This window comes from Vicia villosa, linkage group LG6 (genome assembly GCF_029867415.1).
Source record: "Vicia villosa cultivar HV-30 ecotype Madison, WI linkage group LG6, Vvil1.0, whole genome shotgun sequence".
In the NCBI taxonomy this organism is placed as follows: Eukaryota; Viridiplantae; Streptophyta; class Magnoliopsida; order Fabales; family Fabaceae; genus Vicia; species Vicia villosa.
The window spans coordinates 62,488,135-62,501,451 of NC_081185.1; the positions used below are offsets into that span (position 1 = coordinate 62,488,135).

General features: G+C 34.4%; 1 protein-coding gene across 1 annotated transcript; it reads left to right on the top strand.

Moving 5' to 3' along the window:
* The first annotated feature begins 11,151 nt into the window (after positions 1-11,151).
* Positions 11,152-12,222, top strand: LOC131611581 (uncharacterized). The gene is made up of 2 exons (XM_058883537.1): positions 11,152-11,309; positions 11,402-12,222. Exons 1-2 carry the CDS (start codon positions 11,302-11,304, stop codon positions 11,982-11,984), a joined length of 591 nt encoding a protein of 196 aa, XP_058739520.1. The 5' UTR covers positions 11,152-11,301; the 3' UTR covers positions 11,985-12,222.
* The last annotated feature ends 1,095 nt before the right edge of the window (positions 12,223-13,317 follow it).

A 13,317-nucleotide genomic window follows, 5' to 3' on the forward strand; every position in this document is an offset into this window, starting at 1 on the left:
CTTGCCTGCATTATGTGTTTTTTTTTGGTTAGAAATTTTACTTTTCCACACATGGAATCTCAATTCTTCAAATTGATACAAATGTCTCATGGAATATAATAACCGAGCATGTTTTTGAAGTTTTAGAATTTTTTTTAAACAGTAAAGCAGATCAATATATATATATATATATATATATATATATATATATATATATATATATATGGAGACGTACGATGAAGAACAAAGCATATGAAACACTTATTCGTTAATTTCCTCAAAGTTAGAGATGATAATGGGTAGAGTTTGGGTAGAGTATTATAGTATGAAAAAATGAGATATGCACTGATAGTGTAATATTATTTTATACTGTCAACCAATCACCACCATGAATCTCGCCGCATCATACTGTAAATTTTAAGTTACAGGTATGACTTGGCCAGATAATTTATTCCTATTGGTTGACAATGTAAAACTATTTTACACTGTTATTGCATAACCATTAAATTCTTATAGTATTTGTCTTCATATTTATAGTTTGAAAAAAAATCTCCATTCTCGTTCTCATATATGTAATTTTTAAAAAAACTATACCCGAGTCAATATCCTTGTGGATACCAATTTTTATACTCGTACTTGTATCCTATGGATACTAGTACTCATACTCGTTACCTTCAATTCTAGTAAAAAAAATCTATCAATAGAGAACTATCATATCATTTTAAATTTTTAACAAAATTAACGAAAAAATCAAAGATTTTACTGTTGAATTATGAAATAGGCGAACACTTATATTAAAATATGTAATAGTTCAACTGCAGTGTATTCTTTTAAAGAGAGAAACATACATTTATATATGATGATATAAATTAAAAAAATATAAATATACATTGTGCGGGTATGTGGCGGGGTGGGTGGGTATTAACGTACCCGTACCCGTACCCGTACCCGCACTCATATCCGCTTATTTTAATGAGTAATCGCTACAAATTTATATTTAGTTCATATGCTCATCAACACGCAAATAGCATTAAGATCAAGAATAAGTGAATAGTAACTAGAATATCAAATCATGAAAAATAGTACAAAGCTAGTCACGTAGTTCAACAAATCAAATAAGCTTCATCTAACAAAACTTAATCAAAAGTAAATTAGCTACTCATAGTAATACAAGTCACTACCATGAGTTTAGAAGAAAAGTACATTAAATTCAATGAATAATATGGTCTCCATTGAGTGAAAAACTCTAAAATCCATTGCTCCATAATTGTTTTTTCATCACTTTCTAGCTCCAAAATTCGCAACCCCTTGTAAAATCCAACTTTTGATACTTTTAAATAACCAAAACATGTGATTTCCAGGAACCATCGAGCACACGATACTTTCCGTAGTGCACTCAATTGGATTTTAACACCAACATTGTGCACACGATGCTTTCCATAGTGCACACGATCCTTCCTTCGTGCCTCATCATGTAAACAATGATAGAGGGCGTGTACAAAAATTTTCTTGGGGCCTTTTTGCCTTTTGCTTGCCGAATTTACCAATTATCATATTTGTTCTCCTATTATTTACTTATTCAAATGTTCACTCTCTCTTCTACAATTTTTCACTCAATTAACTAAAAAACAACTTCAAATGATAAAAATGTTTGTAAAAAAATGATATGATGACAAAGTGTCATCATCAACCAATAAATTTTTCTTACAAAAAATGTTTTTACTATGCATTTTTCAGATTATTCATAACACTGAATGTCATATCATGAACAAACACCATGAATATAAATGTCTTATTAAATCATAAGAAATTCAACATTAAAATACAAGCCAACAACATAATATGTTTGAGGTGTTCTATGACAGTTTACTCAGGGAAAATATGCAAAACAATGGCACCTTAAGGTCCGGGGTTTCATTAATGAAACCCTAAAGGAAAAGGTACAAGATAAAATCCCATAAGGGGACTATTAATTATTACATAAAGTATTTAAGAGCATGGCTACAAGAAGGCACCAAGAGAAAAACAACAAAGACGAACTCATTGATCATCCTCCTGATGTTGCCTTTCTAAGTAATCTCCTGGAGAGCGGAATCTTCCTTGAGAGTTTCTTACGTGCCCTTACTTTGACACTTTAGTTTTAACTTGAACGTTCCCACCAAGAGATGCATCAGATGCCTTGGGGAGTGACACATGTTCTTCATCCTCTAGATGACCATCATGGACCACTTTGAATAAGTCCATTTGACTCAAGTTCAGATCGAGGTAGAGGAAGGATGTCTGCTCATTTGCTTGCTCTAAGTACTGATCAGAAGTGTCCATTAATTCGTATTTAAGGGCAGACGATTCTTCCTCCAACTTCTTTTGAGAGTGAAGGGCAGTTTGGATCGAATCCTTCAGGATTTTCTATGAAAGGGCGATTGGTCTTCGATGCTATCTTTTTAAGTGTGTCTTTCAACTCATCCAACTCTTTAACCCAATTTTTTTACTATCTCTTTCCCCTTGGTGACAGATTCCTTAGAAATAACAAGTTTAATCTTCAGGTCTTCCGCGAATTTGGCACGGTTCATACGGAGGACTCACTCTATAAGCATGTGATTTTCCACCATGTCAGACAGTTGGTGAGGAATCATCTGGCGGATGGAATGATAGTCTCCAGGAAAATCTTTATAGAAAGTGAGACGAGCGCTAGTGAACTTTATTTCATCACTCCACATCGAGGTGTGATGTGGTAGGTCATCCTGAATTGGCGAGCTAGTTAGTTGTTCGCGTTATTCGTTTTCTTCCAAAACTATAATTGCATTGTCCTTTAGACCCGAGGAGGAACTCTCACTTTGCTTCATGGATTTAGGGGGACGAGTCTCACTAAGGGAATTTCCTTCGGCAAGTCTCTTGCCTCATTTTGTGATAAGGACACCCTTGTGACTCTTTGGGCTGTCATTCCATTGCTCTTGATGTTCAATCTTCTCCTTGACCAGACAAATTTTCCTTTCATCGACTGAAATGGACAAAAAATTTCTACAAAAGGAAAAAGGAATTTTATAAGTAACTCGACAAGTAAATAGTCCTAACAAACCAAGGATTACGTTAGTCTCATACTTATACAAATATTTATCTATCTCGATGTCCTTCCCCTGATCTAACTCAATAATAGTACAGGAGCTCATAAACTCAAATTCATACAAAAATTGGACTACCTCACTCTCAGTAGGGGTAAGGTCATCGAAGTTAAAACCACTTATCACCACTGGGTCCTCTGTCCAAGTCAAAGGAATGCGATGGGCATTCTCCTCCCCAGTTGTGACCATGAAGGCATTGTCTCGCTCCCTTACTTTCACAAACATGTCTTTCCAATTTTTATAATGGTTGAAGAGAGGCTTGAAAAGTGTCCTCCTAGACAGGACACACAAAGTCTCCCAATTGCCTTTTGTACCAACCTTAGTACTGTAAAAGGAAACGAACGTCCCTACTATAAGGTTAGCTGCTAACAACCGACATATATTCTCAAATGCCTTAATGAAGCGCTAACCATTGAGAAAAACAAGGGAAGGGGCAACGTTTGCAGTCGCAAGAACCTCTGCTTTGAACAAGGTCAAGGTAATTAGAATCTCTAAATCTTTGACAGCGGGAAGGTGCCGATAAAAGTAGGGACTACACGAGTCAGGTAGGGCGGCCATGTTAACCTGATCCTCCTTATCAAACCCTTCCATAATAACATCATAATCATCGCCGAAGATGGAAAGGCTGATGTGTCATTGAAAGAAGGCCACCCTCTCCTCACTAATGTACAGGGTCCCATAGTCTTCAATGCTTGTGTATTTAACATCGTTTTCTGCCATTAGTTGCTGAGAATTTCCTAGGAAAGAATAGGAAGAAAGAGAGTCATTATCACTTGTAAAACTATTAGTGCTCTCATAACTCCCAAAAGCGCCTATTTCTAAGAGCATGTGGTCAATTTAACCATCCACCTATTTAACATTCCTCATGTAACACATATACATTTCGGTCATTTTTCTAATATTCGAAGGCTCTAAGATCTTAGCACTCTCATATAAATCCCTAATGATTGCCACTAAAGAGAAAAGAGAGAAAGAAAGTGTAAAGACCTATACCTTTGGATAAAATATTAAGAGTTGAACTTGGTGAAACTGGGAGGAAAGTTTGCTCTGAGCTTGATGAAGGTTTAAATGAATGCTTTGAAGGAGAAAGTATCTGAAAAAGTGGATAGTGAAGGATGAACCCGTTTTATAGGAATTTGAAAGATAGGCCTACAAGTAATGAGTAACCTCTAACCAGGAACATCAACAGTTGCAAAAATATTCCACACGTCTTTGACACGTGCAAGGAACCCAGGTCGATTTGACTTCTCAAAACAAACTCATCATTCACTACATTTAATGTTACACGCGCGTTTACCCACAATGTTTGAGAGACTCAACTGCAAGTTCTGCTTGAGGGACTCACTCTAGAAGAGAAAAAGAGAGAAAGAGAGAGAGAGAGAGAGAGAGAGAGAGAGAGAGAGAGAGAGAGAGAGAGAGAGAGAGAGAGAGAGAGATCCAAAACAAAACATAAGGACCAAAAACAGTCAAAATATTTACTAAGGTGCTCCAACTTTTCTCCTAGGATTATCCAATGACACTTTCATAAACCCGTTGGGGATTCATACAATGAAATTAGAGATTCACTTAAGCTTTTTTTCATTTTTCAAATATTAACTTTTCATAAGTGAATGAGATGACGCGTTGTGCCCCAAAATACTTTTGGGAACACTTAAATTAATGGATCGTCAATTAGACTTATTTCCAATTTAAAGATTTTGCAGCCAGCCAGGTTCATGGCTCAATTCACAACAAACATTACGAGGTAGTTACAAGTCTCAAACTTGTTTGATAGTTTGATATGAAGTAGCAACGGAGTGATTCTTGTAGATTTACTTGTTGTGGTTCAACAATGCCATATTCAGGGTTGAAAAAAATCAATGAACAACTTTTTTATGGTCTTTTAGAAGGGTTTAAAGTTAAACATATTCAACTGAGTTTTAATAGTGAAAAAATATAAGACCTTGGATGAGAATGCTTAGGACCAAAAAATTCATAAAATCCCAACAATTAGCTTAATAGCTTAATAGAAAGACGTCAATGAGTTGCAAAATTTTCTCATGAACTAAGAGTGTGTTTGGATGAAGAATTTTAATGAAGTAATGTAATGTTTTGAGGGAATTTAAAATGAATTACACAAAATTTATTGTTTGGATACAAAAATGAAGAATTGTTAAAATGATGGAAATTTATGGAGTATTTTATTTAAGTTAAATTTAATCATTTTGAAATGACACCAAAAACCAAAGAATTTTAAATTCCTTCATACTTCATAGAATGTATTTGTTACTACTATTTCTTCAAAATTTGCAAATTGGTCCTCATATTTTCCAAAATTACAAAATTGACCCTAATTTTTTTTTAAAAATTACAAATTGGTCCTTAATAATTTTTAAATTTTACAATTTGGTCCTTCAAATTTTTTAAAATTGCAATTTGGTCCCTACTTTTCAATTTTTTAATTTGGTCCAAAAAATTATATTTTATAAAAAATGATCCAAAACATCTAACAATGAATTACTTTAATACTCCATCCAAACAAAATAATTTAAAATGAATGGATTTCAATTGAACCATTTTAATTGCTTTGAATTTTAAATTCCTTTAAAATTTTCAATTACCTCATCCAAACACACGTGTTTGGATGGAACATTGTAATGAGGGAAAGTAATTTTTTGAGGGAATTTAAAAGGACTTGATCAAAATCTATTGTTTGGATAAAAAAAATGGAGAATTGTTAAAATGATGTAAATTTATGAGGTATTTTATTCAAGTTAAATTTAAAGAATTTCAAATGACATAAAAAAGTAAAGTATTTAAAATTGCTCCACAATTTGAATGTTAAATTGTTTATTATTAATTTTTGCAAATTAGCAAGATTGTCCTTATATTTTATCAAAATTGCAAAATTACCATCAAAATTTTCAAAAAATTGCAAATCAGTCCTTAATAATTTTCAAAAGTTACAAATTGGTCCCTTGAAGTTTTCAAAAATTGCAAATTGATCCCTATTTTCATATTTAAATTTCTCCCAAAAGTTTTTAAATTTACGAAAAATGACCCAAAATTTAACAATGAATCATTTTAATACTCCATCCAAACAAAAAAATTTAAAAATAAATGAATTTCAATTGAATCATTTGATTTGCTTAGAATTTTGAATTACTTAAAAATTCTCAATTACCTCATCCAAATACACTCTAAAGGTATGAGTACCCTTAGATAAACATCCTAAAAGAAGTACTACCAAAAGACTCCTTACTCGTCCATTGATGAAAAATAAAATTTAGTTCATCGTTGTCCACTTTTCTTAACATATATTTTTTTTGGAAAGGCCAAGAATAATATTAATAAAGTTGTTTAGGCATAAGGAATGCCAAAACCATATACTGCTACATAGTTATCACTGTTATAAAACCAAAATAAAACAGACACCAAACACCTAAACACCATCAAAATCTAGGCAGCAATTACACAACACCAAAAACTAAGGAAACCACAAGGAACCTTATTCACTGATATAACACCGACACAAATATATCAGACAACTACATAACTATACTGTTAAAGATATACATACTTGATATGAGAATGTAACCACTATACTGATACTAAGCAGAATTTTTGTTAGACTAAGATCATTAGAACATGAAATATTACTCCAAAATTTTCTATTGTCTGAAGATTAACTCCTAAAGGCTTGGAGACTAATCGAATCTCTTGAGCAACACCATAATTTCGCTCTGCTCCGACTAGATTTTCAGCGAGTACCAGCCTGCATAAACCGATCCCAATCAGGCAAAAAGAAAAGATAACTAACTTAATACGGAAATGAAAAGATAATGTAACATTAAATATAATTATTATTCATTATTAAAATTTAAAAAATTAAAATTTGTAATGTTTTTCTGTCTCAAAATAACCGTCCCTTTAACATTACAATACAATATTTGTTATTATTTTTTAGGGTTTTTTTTCTTCTATTTATTAACTTTTAGGCCCTGTTTGGTAAAGCATAATTTTAAGCTTATGTCTTATAGCTTATAGCTTATAAGCTCATATGACAATTTAGAACTGTTTGATAACGGTCTTTTCATCATTAGCTTATAGCTTATTTTACAAACGCTATTTCAAATAGCATTCTAGCTTATAGCTTATCATTTTTTTCTTTCTTTTTTATCCTTATTATTTTAGCATAAACTCATTTTTATCTTTTATAATTTATTTTAATTTCAAATTAAATTATTATGTATTAAATATTTTTATGTCATTTTACATTTATAAGTTACTTGAACCACTACTTTTACCAAACACTTCAATTAGCTTATCAATTATCAGTCTCAACCATCAACCAAAAGCTATAAGCTATCAGTAATCAACCATCAGCTATAAACTATCAGCTAACTTATCAACCAACCACTATTTTTTAACAAACAGACCCTTACTTTATTCAACTACTCCACTAACTCCAATTCATTTAATCATTTTCTTAAAAACGGCGTATTACTTAAATATGACATTTTTTTATGAGACGGAGTAACTAATATTAAGATCGATAACAATAATTTTGAAAATTTTAAATATAAGTGATTAATTTGATATGAAAATAAATAAAGAATTTTTAAAACTTTTATCTAACTTTTGGTATATCCAATATCATTTGGACAAAGTTTTTGGTTAGCCACAATTTAACCATAAAAAAATAAATAGAGACCACACTTAATCATGACTTAATTCAATAAATATTTTATGAATTCCTATTAATCTATAGTTTAGTCTTAAAAAATTTTAAAATCCTGTACGATAAATCGCCTTGCATGTCTTAAAAAAAGGCACACTAAGATAGGGTGACAAATGTTTTTTTTCCTCTTCACATAAATCTTTACTCTTTTAGTTCCAATGCAGCCCAACAATATTAACTTTTTTTGTTTTTTTGCTTATGATGAGGGCAAAAGCCCAAGAGAAAAAAGAAAACTACAAGACAGGAGTGCAGGGATTGCAAATCCCTATCTTATCATAATGTAACAATTGCTCCAAGAAAATTGGAGCTTGCTCATAATAAACTAAGGCTTTTTCCAAGCAACCTCTGTTTGCCAAACTATCCTCACAGGAGTTAGAGCTTCTAGGCACATGTGTTATGACGATAACTTCCATTCGAGATAGAAACTCCAAAATCTGACGCAGGATACTAACGCAGTCCACAACCCCTACTTTTCCGTCTTCAATGGCCTTGACAACTTGAACCGAATCAATATTGATTTCTACTCTGGAAAAATTTAACCTCTGAGCTAACTTCAAACCTTCCAAGACACCCCAAAATTCCGCAAGGAGACTTCTACCGACAAATTTAGAAAAACCACCCTTCCATCTCCGTTGTAATCCCTTAAAATCCCTCAACACCCCGATACATTATCGGTTTTGCTAGCTCCATCAGAATTGAGTTTAATCATTGATTGGACACTAGTGGAATCCACCCTATATAATTGCTCTCACTGCTCTTACAGCCAACCGCTATATGGAGGATCAAAGCTTGCTTATAATCTGCACTTCTTCTTAAAATCTCTGAGACCGGATCATAGGGCCGCACGTAATCCTCGCTGTGCTCCTCCTCATTTCTCCACGACCACATAGCATGGCATGCTATGATCCACGTACTGCTCCAGCCATTGCTATCATAATTTAGGTTCATCCGTAGCCACTCTTCATTATTAGCAGCAAAAAATGCCAATCTGAGATCATTAGGAATCATATTTTGCCAAATCTGATAGCTATATGAACAATCGCGCAGTGCATGTATACTTGTCTCACAAGTATTTCCACATCTTCTACAACCTGCGCTGCCAAGCCCCTTCTTGCTCTTGCTATAGTTAGTGAATAATCAATCGTGTTTGAGAAGCCACATGAACGTTTTACATCTCTCCGGAATCGAAGCTTTCCAGATTTTAATCCAGTCCGAGTCAATAGCATTACTGTTGAAACCTTCCAGCTCATTGAACATTTCCTTGACCGAGAACTTATCCTTGCTAGTACCTGCAAAACAAAACACGTCAGCCATCTTTTTAGCATATTTAAGTTCCAACCACCAGTATCACTAACCAAATCACACACACGAGCTCCTTTAAGGTTATCTGGAATTGTCACATTGAGATCAGCCACACAATACTCATGCCCTAACCAATTATCCTCCCACACCTTGATGTTTTTACCATCGCCAACGATCCACATTCCAGTATCTAGCATACTTGGAATAGTGCTGGAAACATCCTTCCAAAAACTAGAGTCTGATTGTCTAGTTTTCTTGCAATCCTCACTATCCAGGATTTTATATTTGTTTTTTTAAAACATTGCACCAACAATTCGTTTGACTGATTATAAACCTGCCAGCCGAGTTTCATGATGCAAACATGATTCAGAACATTAAGGTTTCTCAGCCTACTCCTCCCATATGCTTAGGTTGCGTGACAGTATCCCATGCAACAGCATGCATATTTCGTTTTTCCTCAGTATCACCCCAAACAAAGCTTCGCTGCAACCCATGAATGGCATCAATGCATGATTTTGGAATTTTGTTTGTCATCATGGGATACAAAGGAATAGCCTCAATAACACTTTTAGCAAGAGTGATTCTCCCAGCTAAAGCCAAGCTATTTCTCTTCCAACAGTTCAGTTTCAATGCCACCTGATCAACGATATACTGAAAAATCCTCTTTCTTTAGTTTCTTCCCACTTGATGGAACTCCAAGATATCTACCAAACTTTTTAGTATGTCGAAAGTTGCACATCTTCTGCAACTTATTTTGCATGCTCCTACTCACATTCGTGGAGAATAAAATACTCGTTTTTTCTTGGCTGATTTCTTGACCAGACATATCACAAAACTTATCAAGCATCTCTAGCACACACTTCAATTGAATCTCAGTTGCTTCACCAAAAATCAATAGGTCATCTGCGAACATTAGGTGGGAAATCATAATTCCTTGTTTTCCTAGCCTTACGCCTTTCCACCTTTGCTTGTCCACCTCTTCCTCAATAAGATGTGATAACTTGTCCATACATAATACGAACAAGTACGATGAAATAGGATCACCTTGATGAATGCCCCTTTGAGGCCTAAAATAATCATTTCTTGCTCCGTTCCAGTTCACATTGGTCTTTACACTTGACATCGAATGCATAACAACCTTCATCAACTTCTCCGGAATATGGATTTCTTGCAAAGTCCTCCATATAAATTCCCATCTCAATTTGTCATAAGCTTTTCACAAGTCCACCTTTATAGCAAACGCCCCTTTCCTCCTTTCATTTTTTCTATCATATGCATGGCTTCTTTGGCAATGATTATGTTTTCATGGATTAGCCTACCTGGTACAAACCCAGTCTGATAAGGCGAAACCAGACTATTCATATGCTTCTTGAATCTCCCTACAACAATTTTGCTCATTATCTTATAGATAGTGTTACAAAGGGAGATTGGTCTATATTGAGAAACCGTCTTCGGGTTATCAACCTTGGGGATTAGGCAAATATCCGTTTTATTAACATGCTCAATCTCCCTCGGGTTGTCCCAAAGCTTGCTTACGTAATCACAAACCGTATCACCAACCACTCCCCAAGATTTTTGATAAAACCCTGCCGGAAAACCATCAGGGCCAGGGGCTTTCCAGGGTTTCATTTCAAACATAGCTTTTCTAATCTCTTCTTTACTGATCTCGGTCCCCATCTTCAATAACTCTTCCTCTGGAATAGGTTTGAAAGTAATCATGGTCTGGCTCCAACTATTCCATTTATCACCAATAGAAAACAATTTCTGAAACTTCTCATTCACATGCCTTTTAATTTTCTCACTATCATCAATCCATTCTCCATTGTCATCCATTATCATAACAATATTAACTTTAAAATTGGAAATAATAATAATAATTGATTCTTTTTCCATTAATTTTTCCATTAAGAAGATGTAACAACTTCTAAAGACTAAAATTGAAAACAAGTTGCCTCTTTCTTAACGTCCTTATCATATCTTTTCTGTCCCCACGTGCCTTTACTTTACTTGATTCCCTTTTGAAACAAACCTCAAAAGCAAATCAACAGTAAAAGACCAGCTACAAAGCAATCAACAACCAAATACATCTCAAAACGAAACCTTCTCTTTCTAATCCAAGCAACTGTTTACATTCTTAACCCTCAAAAACCTTCTACTTCAATCTTCACATTCATTCCATCAATGGACGAGTAACTTTTTTCCTTTCTCTCTTTCTCTTCATATTTAATTTAATTTAATTTAATAGCATTTAAAAAAATTATGTATCAATATTACATTTCAGATTCGAGCAATCTCCAAAGGAATACTACCCAAACCAGCAAAACAACACAGCAAGACTCTCGTCAATGTCATCCTCCTCAACAACAAGCGTCCACGTCACCGCGTTAGACGGACTAGTTAACGTCAACTCCCTCTTCACCATCGCCGTTTTCGTCGGTCTTTCCCTAACAACCCCCGGCCAACGGAGTCTCGAGAATCGAACCTCTTGCGACGCCGGCATCGATGTCGCTAAGAAGCTTCTAGTCTTCGAGGTGGTGTCGTTCAGTTTCTTCCTTTCATCATCTCTGGTAGCTCAGGGGCTTAAACTGGCATTGAATCTTTTGAATAGTAAGGATGTGGATGAGGCTTTTAGGGCGCATATTAATTTGAAGGTGCTGAGATGGGGGATGTTGGGGTCTGCGTTGGGATCGGTTATGGGGTGTTTGTTTCTGATGCTTTCGATGGTGAGTGTTATTGAGATTCGGTTGGGGATGTTGTCTTGTGGGAGTAAATCTGCTGCTCATGCCGTTGCGGTTATGGTTGTTTTGGTTTCGTCGGCTCTTGTGATGTATATTTCTACTGCTATCTATGCTTTTACTCACTGAATTTGAAATTGAATAGTTGTTTGTGTAATGTTTTTATTGTTTTAAGATGAAATGCTTTTATGATTTTGTAGCTAGTAGGGATGTGTAGCCAGTTTCTTTTTGTAAGTGGCTGAAAATTAGTTGTGTTCTTCATGTTTTAGTTGTGTAGCTAATTCAACTCAATGTGGGTAGATTGGGTTGAGTTATAGTCATTTGTGTAGGTCATATGCATTTTGGTTTAGTTGAATTTAACTGAGAAGGTCTGGTCCCATGTAGTACAAACTCTTCTGATAGAAGGCGTGTCTAAAGCCAAATGTATGTTGGTATTTGACATTGACACGACACAACAATGAACATGGCGTGTCTAAAGACCGATGTATGTTGGTATTTGATATTGACACAACACAACAATGACACATGTGATTACATGAAAATATGTAATCACTATTGTTTTTGTCAATGTGGTATACATCTCAGTGTCGTGTTAGGTGTTGCGTCGGTGTCTTGTCTAATATGGTTGGTTGGTGGTGTGTGATTTTCTTGTGGAAGGAATGAGCAAGATTTTTTTTTTGAGAAACTGTATTTGTAGATAGAACTTGTGTTGACTGAATTGACCTTCTGGTATCAACTGCGGGGGTGTGGTTTGTACTTTGTAGGATTTTGTTGGAAGTTTTTTTTTTTTTCAGTAAGAAGATTGCTTTTGTATAGAGAGTCTGGAAATTAGCATTGATTCTTGGTGTGATGGTTTGCAAATATGGTTCAATAATGTTTTCAGTTGTGATGTGGTTGCAGTCATGCAATGATCTTTTAAGTTATGGATAATTGCATTCAAATGCAGCTCTGATAGTTACAAACAGCTCTAAAATATTGATAAGGCAGTTGATAATGCAGTTGTTATTGCAGTTTGAAGTGGGATTCCGAACTCAATGGACTTGGTTCCTTTTTGTCAAAGGAGTTAAGTTTTTGTTTGCTTCAGAACATAGTGATTTTTGTTGCTTTGTACTCCACATGATTTCTGTGGTTCGTACTTGGTTAACTTCTTACCACTTTGATCATGCTAAATTTTAGATTATAATTTAAAATCATTTTCTTGATCAGATTGTTTGATAGAATTAACTAACTTGTGTATATCATGCTAGGAACATTTTTTGGGTTATGATTGGTTATGTGATTTTATAATTTGTTGGTTTATATGATTGAAGGTACAAGCTTATAATTTTGGGTTGCATGAGTTATGAATTTTATTGTGTAATTTAGAAATAAAATGACACAACAAAGTTCGACAATAGTTTGAATGGTTAGTCCCGTTCAAATATGTAATATATAATATGTAACTATTATATTTAGTAGTTAG